The sequence below is a fragment of the Hyperoodon ampullatus genome, assembly GCF_949752795.1.
Source record: "Hyperoodon ampullatus genome assembly, chromosome: 1".
NCBI lineage: Eukaryota > Metazoa > Chordata > Mammalia > Artiodactyla > Ziphiidae > Hyperoodon > Hyperoodon ampullatus.
In genome coordinates this window covers 154707703-154726468 of record NC_136914.1, presented here as the reverse complement: position 1 = coordinate 154726468, position 18766 = coordinate 154707703, and the positions used below count along the sequence as shown (strand labels likewise).

At 39.4% G+C, this 18766-nt stretch overlaps 1 protein-coding gene across 1 annotated transcript in view; it reads left to right on the top strand.

Annotated features, from left to right (window-relative positions):
- EGF (epidermal growth factor) overlaps nt 1–18766 on the top strand; it is a gene marked incomplete at both ends in the record, with an annotated part of 91858 nt that overhangs the window by 54821 nt on the left and 18271 nt on the right. Inside the window, 7 exons of the mRNA XM_079707682.1 lie at nt 3276–3380; nt 4623–4846; nt 8337–8504; nt 9211–9360; nt 12341–12460; nt 16612–16728; nt 17781–17906. Of these exons, the coding sequence (XP_079563808.1) occupies nt 3276–3380; nt 4623–4846; nt 8337–8504; nt 9211–9360; nt 12341–12460; nt 16612–16728; nt 17781–17906 (1010 nt within the window). The remainder of the gene's footprint in view (nt 1–3275; nt 3381–4622; nt 4847–8336; nt 8505–9210; nt 9361–12340; nt 12461–16611; nt 16729–17780; nt 17907–18766) is intronic.

The window sequence follows — 18766 nt, the reverse complement described above, 5'->3', positions numbered from 1 at the left end:
CTTTATCCTTTGGGTATTTATTCATTTATTGAATAACTGAAATGCACCAGATACGGCACTTTGTATCCATATTGTATCCATATTGACTCCCCAAAAGGTAAGTCTTTTTATCCCCAATTTAAAGATTAAAAAATTGAGAATCAAAGAGGTAAAATAACTTTCCTAAGGTCAAGCAGCCAGCAAGTACTGGTTCTGGAATATGAACTCAAGGATGACCATTTCCAAAGCTTGTGTTTTTAATAATCATAGTACGTACTGCCCTCTACAACCAGGGTCAGTTAAATGTCCTCGACCCAGTGTCGCATAACAAATGAAAGTCAACTTCAGTTACAACAATGCTAAAAATCTTAATAATGGCCTTCTCTGTTTTGAACCTACTTAAAAGGACATTTAAAATATTAGCTGTGCATAATAACAGAGCTTGTGCACGGCTGTTCTAGGAAACATTGATTAGGACAGCAGATGTCTGGCACTTTTGGCCCCTCTAAGCATGCCGGGTCTCCCCATATTTCCCACATTTGCATGGCACCTCTAATTTTACGTGTTTGATGAATAGCACCCTAGTACCTACTGCTGAGGCAATGCCTTCAGGAGATAGACAGGCACCACCGTATCCCAGAGGATCAGACCTCAAATTCTCTAGTTCATTGACTTGAGTAATAACAAGCCTTTCTCATGTCCTCAGCAGCTGCTAAGAGAAAACCTTTAATTTGTCTGGAAATGAAAGGTTTATAGTTTGAAAACCTTCATATTAGCTAGAAATTGGATTTAAATAACTGGGATTCCAAGCTTGTGTTATTAGATTATATAGTAACTCTTAACCAAGTAAAAGAACCAGAATGGATGCTTACAGTTTACATTGGCTTAGGAAAAGACAGATTCAAATTAACATCTAACTCTAGGAAGGAAGCAGATTGATAATTTCGCTGGCAGTGCTATTATTTAGTATTAAGGAATCCTGATTCCCAAAGTCAAACGCCTAGTAAAAAGAATCAAGAGGGAAACAATATATCTGTTTGCTCGTCCTTTTGAGGTAACAAAAACTACCATGAGGTAAAAAAATCACTCTCCTAGCATTCTGGATGGACAACTCTTGCCCTGGAAATAGGGTGGGTTTAGAGGGTCCCAGTGGTGGCACTGAGACCAATTAGATAACAAGTATGAAGAGAAAGATACGCTACTAGATTAAGGGTTATGCTTGAACTCACGTGAACCCAAATGTCCGCCCTTGTCCTTGCTGTCTCATGACCAACACTGGAGTTCAAGATGTGCTTTGTGGCTGAATCAAATAGAAGTGTGTTATTGGGTGACCCCCTTGGGGAGCTTTGAGAGTAAATTCCAGCAATCCTGCCCAAGACAGCTCCAGAGTCAGGAGCTTATGTCGGTCTCAATTCTCATCACCTTACTCCTGCTCAGAACAGTAAGAATTTAGAGATGATGTAACAATGAGATCAGAACTGACAGTTTTATTTCCCCTGGTCACAAGCAAGTGGCTTCAGAATTCCTTCCCTCAAGGGAACAGGCACAAGTGACAGTTGTGACTGAGTGAATTTGACACATGGAGTTCAAAAATACCTTCCACTTAATCTGGGAGTAAAATTATCTTTTAAAAGTGGTGCTGGAGTATACATGATTTCAAATTATCCACTGCCCCGAGTTGGTAGTTTGCAAAGTGTATTTGGCCCAGCCCAGGCCCTGAGCCAATTTTACCTTTATCTCCCTCCTGCATATGGTCCATGAGGAAGATCAAGCCCTGGCCCCCATCTAGAAAGGGCACTTGAACAAGCCACCTGCAGAAGGTCTCCTGAGTGTTTTGTAGCACAGAGAGGAGGGACTGGTCTTGCCTTGTGTTTCTGGGTAGGTGGCACGAGGTGGGGAAGGGAGGTTCTTTTTTTTTTTTTTTTTTTTTTTGCGGTACACGGGCCTCTCACTGCTGTGGCCTCTCCCGTTGCGGAGCACAGGCTCCGGACGCGCAGGCTCAGCGGCCATGGCTCAGGGGCCCAGCCACTCTGCGGCATGTGGGATCTTCCCAGACCGGGGCACGAACCCGTGTCCCCTGCATTGGCAGGCGGACTCTCAACCACTGTGCCACCAGGGAAGCCCAGGGAGGTTCTTTTTTTTTTTTTTTTTTTGCGGTATGCGGGCCTCTCACTGTTGTGGCCTCTCCCGTTGCGGAGCACAGGCTCTGGATGCGCAGGCTCAGCGGCCATGGCTCACAGGCCCAGCCACTCCACGGCATGTGGGATCTTCCCGGACCGGGGCACGAACCCGTGTTCCCTGCATCGGCAGGCGGACTCTCAACCACTGCGCCACCAGGGAAGCCCCAGGGAGGTTCTTTTTAATCTCCTCTGTTGTGGTCCTGCCTGCTCAGGGAACCTGCTGGGGCTCACAGTGCACTCCGGCAAGCCACCCACACTGAGTCTGCCAGTCGCATTCTTTACAGTCTCTGCATTGCAGTTCCCTCTCCCTCTCTTCCCTGCCCATCCTCCTCCCTCCCCACCCCCTTCGGTCTCCCTCCCCTTTGCTCTCCAGCTGATCTCTAACTCTTTAAGGACAGAGCTGGGTTTTGTTTACTATTGTATCTCCAGTGCTTAGGTCAATCCCTGACACACAGTAGGTGCTGAGGAAGTGTCTATTTAATCATCAAGATTTGTTTGACAAATAAATGGAAAAATTAGAAACAAGAATTTTCTCCCCTGCCAGATTCCAAAGAGTTATTATTATTTTTTAATGTAAAGAGTAGCAAAGAGTATTTCAGTACTCCCATTTGTCTTAGAATCAGATGGAAGAAAATTAAAGTCAGTGTAAGTCTTCTCCTACTGTCCTTGTGTTGGTTGTCTCTGTGGCCCTTCGAGGTCTACTCTCCTTCCTCCCTGTGATCTGTGAACACCAGGCTGAGGCTTTTATTGGTTCTGCCAGGAGCTGGGAGGTTGTGAAGAGAAAGGGATGGTGGCATTTGCACTTCCTGGCTTTATCCCTGCCAGGCCACCGACACAGACCCCCCTTACCTTACCCTTTCATGGTGTATTTTAATTGCTTGGGATAAATATTGGGAAACTAATTTAAACACTGTGTTAAAAAAAAAATAGACTTTGTGTAAGTGTTACTCCTGACGTGTGTGTGTTCATGTGCACACCTGTGATAGGGGAGTTTAGAATGCGTATTTTGCTTTTCAGTAATCAACAGGGAAAACAAGTATTTTTGTTTAAAAAGTAAACTTGATAAAAAAAAGTAAAGTTGATATAAAAAGCCCCTTTATATTACATGCATTTTAGGAAATCTCTCATTGAAGGGAGTGATTTAAATGGGAAGTATCGTGAAATAATCATTAAGGAGGACATCTCTCAGCCACGAGGACTTGCTGTTCATCCAATGGCCAAGTAAGTATTTATGAAAATAAGGCCCTTTCTGTGGAGGTCATAGGACAGTTTATGTTTGATGTGCTAGTGTCCAAAATTTGTCTTAAGACCTCAGGTGCTCAGTGGAATCAGAAACCAAGAAAATCCATGAGATTTGTTCAAATGTTCAGAAATGGTATGGCCAGAATAAATTTCTCATCCTTTTAATGTCTTTTGATTTGTTTTTCCCATAGAAAACTTTATTGTTTCGATACCCTTTCATTTTAAGCAAATTCAATTTCTTTTTGAAAAGAAGTGGGTTGTAATCAATGAGGCATAAGCCCCTTACACTATGTACTTTCTTTAAAAACTATATTGTTTCTTGAGAGAGGATGATATTTGGATTGCATGGCTTATGAATTCTATTTAGAAAAATCATGAGTTCCAGTGATAGGTCATTCCTAGATTTAGGGAAGAGGAAAGAGAAATCATGAAATATTAGGAGGCTCTATGTTGTTAATTGTGAATTAGTGACAAATGTTGGTTTAAGTTTAGAGAATTAAGTTAAGGAGAATAACTAATTCCTTCCTAGTTAAAAATCAAGGATAAAAGCTCATTCTATTTTATTTATAATGGAAATTTTATGATGGTCTGTGGGAAATAATAAACTGGTAGAAATAGATAATTAATTTGGAGCCAGCCACATGATTCAAACAATGAGAATGTAACCATCTCTAAACAAACCAGTGAAAAGATATTGAACCATATTGAGTTCAAAAAATGTGCCTCAGCACCTGATTTACAGACCTTAAAATTGACCAAGTTAACTGAGTACATAGTATAAAACAGGATAATTGATAAATATGCTCTTCCCTTTACGTTGTAATTTTACACATACAGAAAGTTTTACATATGCATAGCAGAGGGACAGGCTAGCAAGATTCCTTTGCCTTTTGTAGCATGAAACGCTGATTTAAGAATATGCACTCAAACACCTTTGATTAGTAATATACTACAAGTTTTTAAGCTAACAATTCCTTTTTTATCCAATCATCTGAGCCTTAATTCAGCATTTTCTGTCCAAGTTGTACATAGAGAAGGTAATGTTTTGCTTTTGAAAATTATGTGTCCAATATTCAGTGCTATACTTTCTCTTTCTGTATTCCTTGGTGTACCACTTTAGTTTATGCTAAAGTGATTTACATTGATGTTTTTCATAATGAAAGAATAAAAGAAGTTTTTTTCCTTGCAAGTTTTATTTGTGGTATGCTTTCTTGATTAAAGGAGATTATTCTGGACTGAGATGGGGATTAATCCACGAATTGAAAGTTCTTCCCTTCAAGGCATTGGCCGACTGGTTATAGCTAGCTCGGATCTGGTCTGGCCCAGTGGAATAACAATTGATTACTTAACTGACAAGTTGTACTGGTGCGATGCCAAGCAGTCTGTGATTGAAATGTCCAATCTGGATGGTTCAAAACGCCAAAGACTTGCCCAGAACGATGTAGGTGAGGCTTTGGAATGGGTGATTTCTTCAACTTGATTGAGTGTTGATGAGTGTTAAATACAAAATGTGTTTACACACACACACACACACACACACACACACACACTCACCACCCTCCCACACACACACCCTTAAACATATGGTGAGAAAGGAATACAGACAAACAAACTAACAGATTTCTCCAGAGATTTATGAGCTACAAAGATTACTTTAACACTGGAATATTGGATAAAAAATAGTGATGCATAATCATTTCTCTTTGCCAAGGTTTCTTAAAATCAGAATGAAAATATTAACCATTTTAAAACTTCTTTAAGAATAAGAACTTGTTCAGCTACTATCATTTCTTATGTTTTCTCAAATGTCATTTTCACAAGTGATAGTATCACCTTTAGCCATTCATGTGCAAAGGTTAATACAGTTTTCCCTCCTATTATATTTTCAGATTTTGCATGGGGTGTCATGTATTTTCATAAAGAGTTTTGAAACACTGTAGCCTATGCTAACTGTTAAAAGAGAAGTACAAACTGTTATGACATTATATAGCAGTAGGAGATTCATTTTGACTCAGGGAATCTGCAAAGACAGTATTTGAACTGGACCATGTGGTAAATAGATGGTGATAAAACATTATCATTTGAGATAAGGCTGCAAAAAATTGGTCTTTGTATGTTAGTACTGCCAGAATATGTTAACTGAAATTAATTCTGAACGTACTAGGGAGCCATTGCATATTCTTAAGCAGGAAATGTATCTGATAATATTGGTATATCAGGATAACCACTTAGGTAACAGTATAAGTGTTGGATTGGAATTTGGAGAGAAGGAAATGAGTTAGGAGGTTATGATAATTGTTCAGTCAACAGTTAATAAAGGCCTGAGCTAGAAGATTGCCATTTAAAAAGTAGAATAGAGGATTAGAATATTACAAAAATCACTGTGAATGAAAAACCGAGAGGATTTGGTAACAGATTGGATGTCGAAATGAAAGCCAGGGTGATGTTAGAGATGCTTTGGGAACTTAGAAACTGGTTGGTTGGGAAGATGAAAAAACATGGTCTCTCTCTTTTAGGAAGAAGCTAACAAACTAATAATCCATGTAAGGTATTCATTTTGCCTTTTCTCTTTGGTAATGAATTTCTAGATTTGTGTTATACATTAAATAGATCAAGAGAAATATAATTAAAAATTTTACATACTTCCAAGCTTCTTTAAAAATTGACATACTTCACAATAAATTATAAGCTTGTGTACAATTGTAGACTTTTATCATCCATGTGCCATTATAGGAAGTGGAGATACAGTGGAGAGTAAAACAATTATGGTTCCTGTGAAGTCATGGAGTCTAGTAGGGGAGACGTACATTGTTAAAAAATACATCTCCCAAATAAATGTAAAGTTATAGTTTTGATATTTGGAGGTGTAAAGGGATTTGGAAATTCCTAACTAGAATGTAAAGACAACATATTCTAAACCAAAACATAGGAGATATTTTGTAAATAATTTGTATTGCTATAATCTGTGACTAATGCAACTTCCTATTAAATACAAATACAAATAATCTGTTATGTGAACATCTAAATAACCGTTCTCACCATTACAGTGCCATCTACTGGTACTTCAACTGTGGCTCTCCTATAAACAAACAATAAGGAAGATTATATCTAATGTGGGGTTTGTGTTGAAAAACAATAGCTAATTCTGTCACATACTACAACATAGATGAACCCTGAGGACGTTTTGCTAAATGAAATAAGCCAGTCACAGAAGACCAATATTGTATGATTCTACTTACTTAGGGTATCTAGAATAGGCACACTTATAGAAACAGAAAGTAGTATAGTATTTGCCAGGGCCTAGGGGGAGGGGGAAACAGGAAGTTGTTTAATGGGTATAGATTTTCAGTTTTGCAAGATGAAAAAATTTCTGGAAATTGGTTGCACAACAACGTGAATGTATTTAACATGACTGAAACTGTGGGTTAAGTCTTAGGCTTAGATGATAAATTTTGTATTATGTGTTTTTTATCACAACAAACAAAACAAAACAATAACTATATAGAAAATTCCCTTCCTGCCTTTATGGCTTTAATTTGGGACAAAGGCTAGAGACCCAAATGAATCTTAATGGCCCTGGTCAATAATGATGGGTGGAGATTCATTTCACCTGGAAAAATCGTTCGAGTTTGCTGCCAGTAGAGGGAGACATTCACCCTAATCCACCAAATCCATTGTTCATTAGCAAAAAGACTGGCCTGGGGAATGTGACTGGATGTGATAAAAGCTTCCAAACCTAGGGGTCCTTAGCTTTAGCCTCTAACCACTTGAGATAGTATATTGAAACATTTCCCTAAATACTGGAATATCTTATCAGAGCACTTTCAGTGGCATGGAGAGGTGGGTTTAGTTGAGGTAGGATTAGAAGAAGCCACTTAGGGGTTGATTGGAGACATGAAAATGGAAGCAGCAGATAATAAATAACTTCCAAAAAACTTGTCTGAGAAGGGAAGGAAAGAGACAAAAAGAAGTTAGAGGGGTCAAGGGGATGAGGGAATTAAGATAGGAGAGACCTGAATATATTACTCAGCTAAGGGAAAGAAGCTGGTAAGATGAAGAGAATAGAAGAGAATTAATGTAAATGAAAGGAGTAATTGACAGAACAAAGTCCTAGAGAAGGCAGGAGCACAGTCAATGGACTAATTTTAGTTAAGAGAAGAGATAGGAAAGGAAATATATTGGTGGAGATGGGATTTGAGGAGGCTGTTATTCAATTACCTTAGATTTTTTTAAATGTTGTAAAAATCTCAATTTACAGCAACCTATAAATTTAGTCTACTACTTATTACTGCCATTCAAAAGACAAGGAACCTAAGGCAGAGAGGGGTAAAATAACTTACCCAACTTACCCAGTCAAGTTGTTTAGTCTATAAATAGTGACAGAATCACTGAACACGGAAACATTCCTGCCCTGGCCTCCTTTTTTTTTTTTTTTTTTTTTGCGGTACGCGGGTCTCTCACTGTTGTGGCCTCTCCCGTTGTGGAGCACAGGCTCCAGACGCGCAGGTTCAGTGGCCATGGCTCACGGGCCCAGCCGCTCCGCGACATGTGGGATCTTCCCGGACCAGGGCACGAACCCGTGTCCCCTGCATCAGCAGGTGGACTCTTAACCACTGTGCCACCAGGGAAGCCCTGGTCTCCTTCTTATTGGTGGTATTATGTCAATCACCCACATTCTCCCACTCTCTGAATGCTGGATGACCATGGGCTTTGCTAGGACTTCATACCACCAAGCTCCCATTCTAAGAAGAGGTTCCCTCATCATGTGGGTTCTCCTTGATGTAGGTGGCTCAAGGAAGTGGCTCATACATTGCTTAGCAGCTGTATTAAAGAATTGATTTAGTGTAGGAATTGGGTATATGTTTCAGGCCTTGTCCTTTTAAAAATATTCATGGCAAAGACAAGATGTTTATAATGGATCTCAACTGCTTCCAGGTCACCCATTTGCTGTGGCTGTGTTTGAGGATCATGTGTGGTTCTCTGATTGGACTATGCCATCGGTAATAAGGGTGAACAAGAGGACTGGCAAAAATAGGGTACGTCTCCGAGGCAGCATGCTGAAGCCCTCATCACTGGTTGTAGTTCATCCATTGGCAAAACCAGGTACACTGGACACAGTCTTTCTTTGACTGGCATCTGCAACTATTTTAATTGTTTGACGGCAGGGAAGGGGGTGTGTGTTGCACTTCTCACTAATTTGGGTAGATGTTAAGATCTCCTGAGATTTGGATTTCGTTTAAACTAAGATAGTCTGGTAATAAGTTTGGGCTTTATCCCTCCAACCTCAACTTTTCTTCTCCTGAGTAGCTTTTACTTATTTACTCCTTTTCAAAGACTTTTGGGTTAAAGACACTAAGGGCAGGGGCAGGGATGTGTGGGGGGAGTGATTTAGAAACCCGCAGTGGAAGCTTCTGCCTACACTGGGCTTTTCCCCACCTCCTGAGAATGCAAGTGAGTGAGCTTCAGCCAGGAGTAGGTAAGCAGATGGAAAAGCCACTTAGTTTCCCACAGTAACTCTTCTTTCTGAATCACCCTTTGTCAGTTTGACTAGATTATAAGTCAGGAAATAGGAGTCCTATCTTCCCAAATAGCTTCTTGAACAAAGGTACTGGCTAAACTCAATAAATACTCCTAACGTAATAACATTCTGAGCTTATCTTAGAACCAGTGGCTCTTTATAGGAACTCTTCTGAAATAGCTCTTGATATAAACAGCTCCATTTAGATAGTTTCTTTCCCCCAAAGCTGTACACTGATTTTACACCTTTTCATCTCCAAGCCCATCTGTGAATGTACCTCCTCTCTGCTAGGAGCAGATGCCTGCTTACATCAAAACGGAGGCTGTGAACATATTTGCGAAGAGAGGTTTGGAACTGCTCAGTGTTTGTGTCGTGAAGGTTTTGTGAAAGCTCCAGATGGAAAAACGTGTCTGGCTCTGAATGGCCATCAGATATTGGCAGGTAATATGATAAACTATGGGGCCAAATTATCTTACTTTAGCTCAGGAATATTGTTCTACATTGATTTTTATGCTTGTGCTAATTTTTAATATTTTGTATTATTAAAAGCTCCCTTGCTTTTAGCGATGCCAAGCTGTCTTTTTTCCCCCCTCTGATGAGTTTGGCCTCCTCATTACAAACTAAATTCAATTGACTTCTTCTAGCTGTAAAATTAATGAACAAAAGATAATATTCAAAGTCTTAAGTTCCAGTGCTCCAGCCCCCCATTTTTGGTGGAGTAGCCCATCCTTGGAAATAAATGCCAGTATTTTACCAATTCAGGGAATGTTCAAATACATTTTGTTTAGAAGTTTTATGGCCTCAATTTTAGAGGTAGTCATATATAAACCCCCTGCCACATGATTGCCTTTTTTTTTTTTTTTTTTGCTGTAAACGGGCCTCTCACTGTTGTGGCCTCTCCCGTTGCGGAGCACAGGCTCCGGACGCGCAGGCTCAGCGGTCATGGCTCATGGGCCCAGCCGCTCCGCGGCATGTGGGATCCTCCCGGACCGGGGCACAAACCCGTGTCCCCTGCATCGGCAGGCGGACTCTCAACCACTGCGCCACCAGGGAAGCCCTACATGACTGTTTTTATATGAAAAGCAAAGTCCTTTGTAATAAATAAGTTTAGGATACCAAACAGGTGTAGGGAATCCAGCCCAACAAGGCTTGTGGTCCACGTTTTTAAAAACTAAATGTGACTTTGAGGATGAAGAGATCTAATATGACATGTAAACAGTAGTACTGATTTACTTCCCTTGAATGTGCATCCAAACAGGTAAGGTGTATTTGGATTCATCTCTTGATATCTTATACCAAAGAGAACTTAAATTTTATTTTAGATGTTTTTTTTTAAATTCATATTTATCCAATAGGCATGATATGTTAGGTGACATTGACAGCAAATAAATGGATTAATTTATCCATGCACCAGAATTGGATATTTTGGATTTTCTGAACTTTCTATCAATTGTTGCCTTAGGATAACAATTCTCAATCTTTTTGGTTTCAGAACCCTTTTACACTCTTAAAAATGATCGAAAAACTCGTCTTTGTTTGTGTGGGTTATATTTATCAAGATTTATGATATTAGAAATTAAGACTAAAATTTTAATATCTCTATTAAAGTTACAGTAATGTTCCATTATATGTGAACATGTTTTTATGAAAATAAATGAAATAACTCTATTTTTCAAAACAAAAATATGTAGTAAGAAGAATGGCATTGTTTTACATTTATATCTTTAATATCTGACTTAATAGAGGGCAGCCAGATTCTCCCATCTGCCCCTCTGTTAAAGCTGTTGCTGTGTTGTTTTGTTTGAAGCCTATGAAGAAAATCAGACACACATGGAGCTGGAAAAGGGAAGATTGCTTAATAGCCTTTTCAGAGGACTTTTTTGTATATCTTCTTTTGATATTATATATATCAGAACTAGACAGGTGGTAGTTTCTTAGAGTTAGTTGCAATGTTGAATCTGTAGCCATATTGATGAACTTTTTGTCCTCTGCTATGTTAAAACCCAGTGTTCTGTTTTGCACTTTGAATGGATCTTTTGCCATGCATGATTTTGTTGCATCATGTTTTGGTCATTTAAAAATATTGATTGACTGAGTTACGCAAGTCTGCCAAATATCACATTAATGTACCTACAATAACATTAACTAATTATTATTATCAAACTCATCAGAAAAGTCTTTGAGTGTCTGGATTTTGTTAAATTTTTTTTGTGGAAAATTTTCCAGAATTCTACTTTCCACTTGAAAGCTTAAATTTTATTACTGGCAACAAGCACTGTGAGCTAATTTTCCTTGAAGTGACAGCATCACTTCATTCATTTTTGAGAAAATATCAAATCCCCAAATGTTAATGACATAGTTTATCAAACATTCTTTCAGGTAAAAATCATGTTCAATGAATAAAAATAGAGCCTAGTTTTAGCTCGTATCTCTGAGAGTTCACAGGTGCCTTTCCTCCAGACAACCATCATAACTTCAGTGTGTGCACAGTGTTTTATGTGTTGCTTCCCATTTCATTACGCAGAAGATTAAAGAGCCAGGTAGTCCATGGTCAAGATTTTTAAAAATTAGTAATTTTACTGCTCCATCATGGGCTTTTAAAGGTGAAACTGGAGTGTGTGTGTGTGTGTGTGTGTGTGTGTGTGTGTGTGTGTGTGTGTGTGGCAGTGAAGAACATGACCACAGTAGAGAACATGCTACTAGTATCATGACTTGATTCATGCTAAAGCACCACACTTTCACCCATGTCTGCTTTTGCCCCATCAGTTATCAATGTTGACAGTGAAAATAACAATACAGTTATTTGCCTTTTATGAAAATAGTTTTGACCTTCTAGATGCCATGCAGTGAGACCCCAGGGATCCATGGCCCACACTTAGAGAATACACAGTGTTTTAGGGGATCCATTTCTTCCATGTTCTGGGGAGTTGCATAGGTCCCATGCCCATGTTAAATTATAGCTTGTTTATGCCCTTCCACATTTCTAAATACTGGCAAAATCAGGCTAAAATAAATGCTATAAGCAGCCTAAAGGAGAAGGGGTATATATGAAAGGCAGGTTGGGGAGATCATCTCACTAATTTGTCCTCAGTAATGGCGAGCAGTGATTATGAGCTGGTTATGTTCATAAGGATTTTGATATTCTACTTTTATTGGTTTTGCCAGTACCAAGAAGAGTCCTGTCTTTCTTCCCTACTGGCTCTCCCCACCCTCAATTATAAGTGCATGGAGTGAAGCTGAGAGAGTGTAGTGTAGCAGAGAAGGTTTTCTAAGCCACCAAGACCCTGGCAGTTTTTCTGAATCCTCCAACTGTGAGAAAGAGTCTGAACTCAAAACCAACAAACAGCCATAAATATAAATGAACTCAAACATTTCTTGAATCACAAACGGTAAATTAATTGTATCCGTTGGCCTTCAATAGGTAGTGGAGCAGATCTGAGTAATGGAGTGATACCGTTGGACATCTTACCCAGCAGTAGAGAGCCTGAAGATAATATTACAGAACCTCAACATATGCTAGTGGCTGAAATCATGGTGTCAGGTATGAATAATGAGTTCTCCAATACAGCTTTGGTTCCAACAATTTCCACCCTACTAATCAGAAATTCTGAATGAACTCTCTAACTTAATGTTGACTAAATCTACACAAAGCTAGTGAAGACAAACTTTGGACTCAAACTTTGGTCCTTCTCTTCTGAATGGTTTATCTGAGGAAGATGGCTCCATATTAGACTGGACATGAACTTTACTCATTGAGGGTCATTGGACTGAATGTTTTTTGAAGAAATCTAACTTGGAAAAAAAGTGAAAAATAGGCCAGGACAGATTTGGGTGTATCTCCATCCATGCCTAGTATTTTTGGTGTTTGGCCCATTTAGCTTTACTTCTGTCAATGTGAAAAGCAGATGGTAGCTGATAAGCAAATATAGGCTGGTTGCTTCAGCTGCTCCAGAAAGTCCACAAACAGCAAATGTTAGATTTTTTTTTCTTCTATAATATATTACCCATTTATCACCAAAATGCTAAATAATTTATTCAGTATGTAACGACTTTAGGGAACCTAATTCTTTTATACTCTGTGTTCACTTATGAAGCCAGTGGTTTTCAAACTGGGCTTAGCTCAGCCCTAAAGCTTCTGCAAACCCCACCTCTTCTTCATGCTAAGTCTCTGCCTTTCAATCAGTGCAGCTCTGCTTTGAAGCATTTTTTTAATTTATATTTCTGAGTGAGACAATTTTAACACTGTATGTGGCTAAAAGTAAATCTGAGAACTACACATTAGGGCATTATATACACTTAACCACAACTTTTGTGGTCAGCAAACTACAATTTTCGAGGCCCTGGGACCTCTTATCCCTCCTTATAGGATTTTATCAGTGTGATTTTTGATAAAATCCAAAGAGGTGAATATTTTTAGTAATAATAATTTTTACAGAGCTTTAGAGTTTACCAGGTCCTTTAAGTATATCCTCTAATTTGACCCTTATCACAATCTATCATTCTACAGATTTGAAAACTAAGATATGTGAAGTTAGTGACTCGACCAAAGATTTTGAAAATTATGACCAATTCATATCAAGAAAAGAATTACTGGAAACATGGTCACGTTAGGAATATTATTCATTTGGTGACTATTTATTTGCCATACACCGTGCTAAATGCTGGTGATACCATACTTAGCTAAATATAGCCCCAGCCTCCAAGGTCATAGTCAGATGTGGAGACAATGTGGTAGAATAAAACAATATACATAATATATATTAGCAGTATAGAGAACCTTTTCAAAGTCACTAGGGATCCCTAGAGGTTCATAGAGGATATTTTGAAAGGCTAATGTTTGGGGGACTCAAAGACCAAGGTGAATGACAGACAGTAAATTAGGCCACGTGGGTGGCATGGGGGAGTGACAAAATGGTTAAAGATTTGGAATACATATATAACAGGCTGTGTTTGGCTTCATGCCTGGAGACTGTACTCTGCCTCGTGCGGAATAAATGAAATTGATTGTCTTGGTGAAGATTACCTCATCTTTCCCTCCCTGGATTGTGTTCTATTTTTTCTTAGCCTGTAAAGTTTGAGTTCTACCTGTGTTAGGCTAAGGGGTCTTATTTATATTTTGTTGTGAAATTTCATTTCAAACAAGTATCTATACTAAAAAAACAATTGAAAACTTTATGTTAGACTTTAGGTCCATATCTTTTTATTCTCCAAAGACACAGAGTCATATGGAGCAAGCAGATCTGTGTACAACATGGCAAAGAGATTCAATCTTAAAAAGTTTCATTGTCAAATTCACTAAAATCACGAATTCTTCTAAATTCATGAATAAAATGTAAAATTCTTAACGTAGCCTGTTGAGCCCTGGAGAAACTAGCCTGTACCCACCTCACCAGCCTCAATTTGTGCCCTTCTATCCCCAGCTTTCTATGGCCTGCTCCCATTACATGGGCCTTGCCTATAACATGCAGGTGTTGTTTTCTCGGCCTACAGTGCTCTTTATAACCCCACCTCCCCAAGTCTTGTGTATCCTTCAGATCTCAGCTTAATATGCTCTTTCTCAGCAAGCCTTTCCTAGTCTCCTGACCAGGTGAGGCGAGAGTTGTTTCAGCTCTCTTGGAACCCAGTATTTTTTCTTGATTGTGCTTATTAGACCTATACTTCAATAAATAATCATGTAAGAAAACAGAGCCCTTGTCTATATTCTCCACCACCATATTTTTGGCCCTCATTAGGATCTGGCACATAGTAGGTACTTCAAAATGAATTAATTTTGTTAATTTTACAAACAGACCCCAGAGTCTTTTCTAGTGTGATAAGGCTAATTCTGATTCAGGCTGTCACAATACTCTTCTTCTTTATCATTCTTATCTAGATATGTAAATAAAATATAGTTCTCAAAAGATTCTTTTAAAAATCACTTTTTCAAGTTTTTACAACAACCATGTGAAGTAGACTGAACAGAAACTGTCATCTGCATTTTAGAGAAGAGGCATGTGAAGCATAAGCATGCCTTCCTTTTAGAGCTAGTTTGTGGCAGAAGGAGCTTTGGCTATGGCTCATCCCTCCTGCAACTGTACATCCATTGCTGTTCATTATGCAAAGCTGCCTTGGGGTTTGCAAGTTACCAAATAAATCCTGAATCATATGTTAATTTAAGATAATTCCGCAAGTGATTTAAAATGTCTTGGGTAATTTGATACTGTCCACCATACACTCTGAATAGCCTTGTGATTTGGGAGCTAGTCTTCCAAATAAATGCTGAATCCAATGGATAATTGATTTAGTCTGAACGTATCCATCTCAAAGAGTCATGAGTGACAGGAGGTGACCAAGCAAGCATGAAAGGCCCGTGTTCCCACAAGAAAAATCTTCTCACTCAAATAGCTAAGCAAATCAAACGCAATTACCCGATGTCTGCATTCACATGGCACCTGACTCCTATTTAGATCATTTAACTTTCTTTAATTTATGGGCAACTTTGGAGGGTTTCTTGTCCTCTTCTATACTCAGATGAGCAAATTTACCAGTGAAAAGACAGAAGACAGTTTATATCCTACTGTGGTATGTGAGGTACCCCCAACTCCAACAGAGAGGAGGCATTTGGAGAGTGATTATATACATAAATAGCCAAAGGAAAAAAAAAAAACTTGCTCATGTTTATGGCTCAAAAGGCAACTCTGTCTTCTGGGGCATTTGCATTTCATTGGAGTATGAAATGAAATGATCCATTTACAGCATTTAGTTTGTATGGTTCATGACTCTGTAAAAGGGCCTTGAGGTGGGGCTTCCCTGGTGGCGCAGTGGTTAAGAATCCGCTTGCCAATGCAGGGGACACGGGTTTGAGCCCTGGTCCAGGAAGATCCCACATGCCACAAAGCAGCTAAGCCCATGCGCCACAACTACTGAGCCTGTGCTCTAGAGGCCATGAGCCACAACTACTGAAGCCCGTGCACCTAAAGCCCATTCTCCACAACAAGAGAAGCCACCGCAATGAGAAGCCTGCGCACCGCAACAAAGAGTAGCCCCCGCTCGCCGCAACTAGAGAAAGCCCACGCACAGTAACAAAGACCCAACACAGCCAAAAATAATAAAATCGAAAAAAAAAGTGCCTTGAGGTTTGCAAGTCACGGCATAAATCTTGATAATAAACATACATTTTGACATATATATTCTATTACATGTCAAAAATAATTTTAGTAAATTGACAATAAATCTTTTTATGATTAAATCTCTTTGCCATGTTGGTACACAGATCTACTTGCTACATATTAGTTGCGTATCTTTGAGAGACAAGAATATATTGACCCCTTTTGTATGTCACAACGGTTGGGAATTCTCAAATAAAGCAATACAATTTGTGAAGTTTGAGTCCATTTAGTCCTAGCAATTGTATAGTTCAAATTTGCAAATGCTTTAAAAAATTATAAATAAGTTCACACGGGGGTCTTTGAACACCACATAATTCTTTAAGACTAAAGATTTGTTGAGAGCATGTAAACAGAAACATATGGTTTGTGGATCCTTTAATATAGATATAGCTTACAGATCAGCACAGTGTTTCTATTTGGAGGTTAACCTGCCCCAGAACTTGAGAAAGGAAGTACTGGAATTTTCGGTAGAATGCAAAACATTGAAGTCCATTTTCCTCTCTGAGGTCTGGAAATAATCCTGTGGGGTTCTCGCTGTTTGCAGATGATGATGACTGTAGTACCTTGGGATGCAGTGAACAGGCTTGGTGTGTTTCAGAGGGAGAGAATGTGACATGTCGGTGTTTGAAAGGATTTGCCGGAGATGGAAAACTGTGTTCTGGTAAGAGCAAAATCCAAATGCACATAATATCTGGAAAATAGTGAATCAGAAACATTCTCTCAGATCATACTGATTCAAAATCTCCAGAAGGATTTATGTTACCCTGAGGATTGAATACATTATTTGATATTAGCTAGAAAGGTAATGGGTGTATGAATAGAAAATAAGAAACATATAACATATTGTTATATTACATTGAGTTATATTAAAATTCCATGTTATAGACAATCGACATTAAGGAGAAGAATTTTTTTAATATAATTGATCTTTTTAAAAAAATTATTTATTTCATTTACTTTATTTTTGGCTGTGTTGGGTCTTCGTTGCTGCGTGTAGGCTTTCTCTAGTCTTTGTGAGTGGGGGCTACTCTTCATTGCGGTGCACGGGCTTCTCATCACGGTGGCTTCTCTTGCTGCGGAGCACAGGCTCTAGGCACATGGGCTTCAGTAGTTGTGGCACGTGGGCCCAGTAGTTGTGGCTCGTGGGCTATAGAGCACAGGCTCAGTAGTTGTGGCGCATGGGCTTAGTCGCTCCACGGCATGTGGGATCTTCCCGAATCAGGGCTCAAACCTGTGTCCCCTGTATTGGCAGGCGGATTCTTAACCACTGCGCCACCAGGGAAGCCCCAAGGAGAAGAATTTATAATTAACTTTAAAAGCATGAATTTGAGTTCAAGTCAAATTTATAAACTCTCCAATTCCAATAAAAACACAGTGTTTCCCCCCAGAGGCTTAGGTCATAAGTTTTAGTTTATTAAATAGGTTTTGCTGGATGGGTTACTATTTTACATTGATAGCCATTATTGTAAATGTTCTTATGGTCTGAAACTCTGACACAAAGTGATTTACTTACACTAATGAAACACTGAGAAATCTGTAAAAATTGATTCAGAAATGAACTTTAAGTCCAAGATGGAGGGTTTGCATCACATTTGCAAGGAGTACTCGTAAATGGCTGGATGATTGTATGTAAGATTATACTATCCTTTCCTACTCTTTTCCTTTATACCAGGATTGCCTGTGTATTTCACTAGCTCATCATTTTGCCCACAGATATAGATGAATGTCAGATGAGTATCTCAGTTTGCCCTCCCACCTCCTCCAAGTGCATCAATACTGAAGGTGGCCATGTCTGCCAGTGCTCAGAAGGCTACCAGGGAGATGGGATCCACTGCCTCGGTAAGAGAGCTGTGTGCAGAGGGCCAAGGGTGAAGGCAGGCCTTGGAGAATCACCATACACTGGGTGTGGTGGGCCGAGAAAAGACAGGAGAGAATTGCGGTGACACACATGTTAAGACTAAAAGAGGAGTTGTGTGATCTGTTCAAACTGACATATTTCAGTTTTTGGTAAATAGTCAATTTCATGCCCTTTGGCCATGACTGCACTAGTCAGCTTCTACACTCTGCAGAGGTTGTTTTCCCCTCTGCCTTTCTAATTCTTTCTCCAGGGGTTGAGTGACATCAGTGCCTCATCGATAACTCCACACCTCGAGCCATCATGGGGGGAACTGGACAGCATTTTCTTTGTCACTGAATTTGGCAATTGAACTGTGGTGAACTGCAGAGCTGATGTGGGTTCGTTGGAGGTCATGGCTGTGTGTAAAGGGAAGGAGGTGGGGTTCTGTGAAAGGGCTCACAGCTGGCTCTTGATAAGTTCAAGCCGTTGACATTTAGAATCAAGCAAGGAATGATTAAGACCTCTTTCATAATCACCATCCTCTGCCAAGGTCTGGGTGTGGCTTGCTGGGTTGGGAGTTCACTTAGTGGATGTCAAGTACCATTCCAGGTGTAACACAACGTCACCCTACAAGTGAAGACCTGCCTGAAGCCATCTTGGCCCAGTAAAATAGTTATCTCAAGTTTTATGGGGCTTTAACATGTCTCTTTCAGTATTTTCCTTTCCTTCTGAAAACATAAAAATCTTTTCACTGTGAGGGGCAGATGCCTTGATAACAAACTAAAATGGCATTGCTTTCTCCCACATGTTGAGGTTAAAGATGAAATATCAGTCATAACTACCAATTTTCTGGATCTGGTTG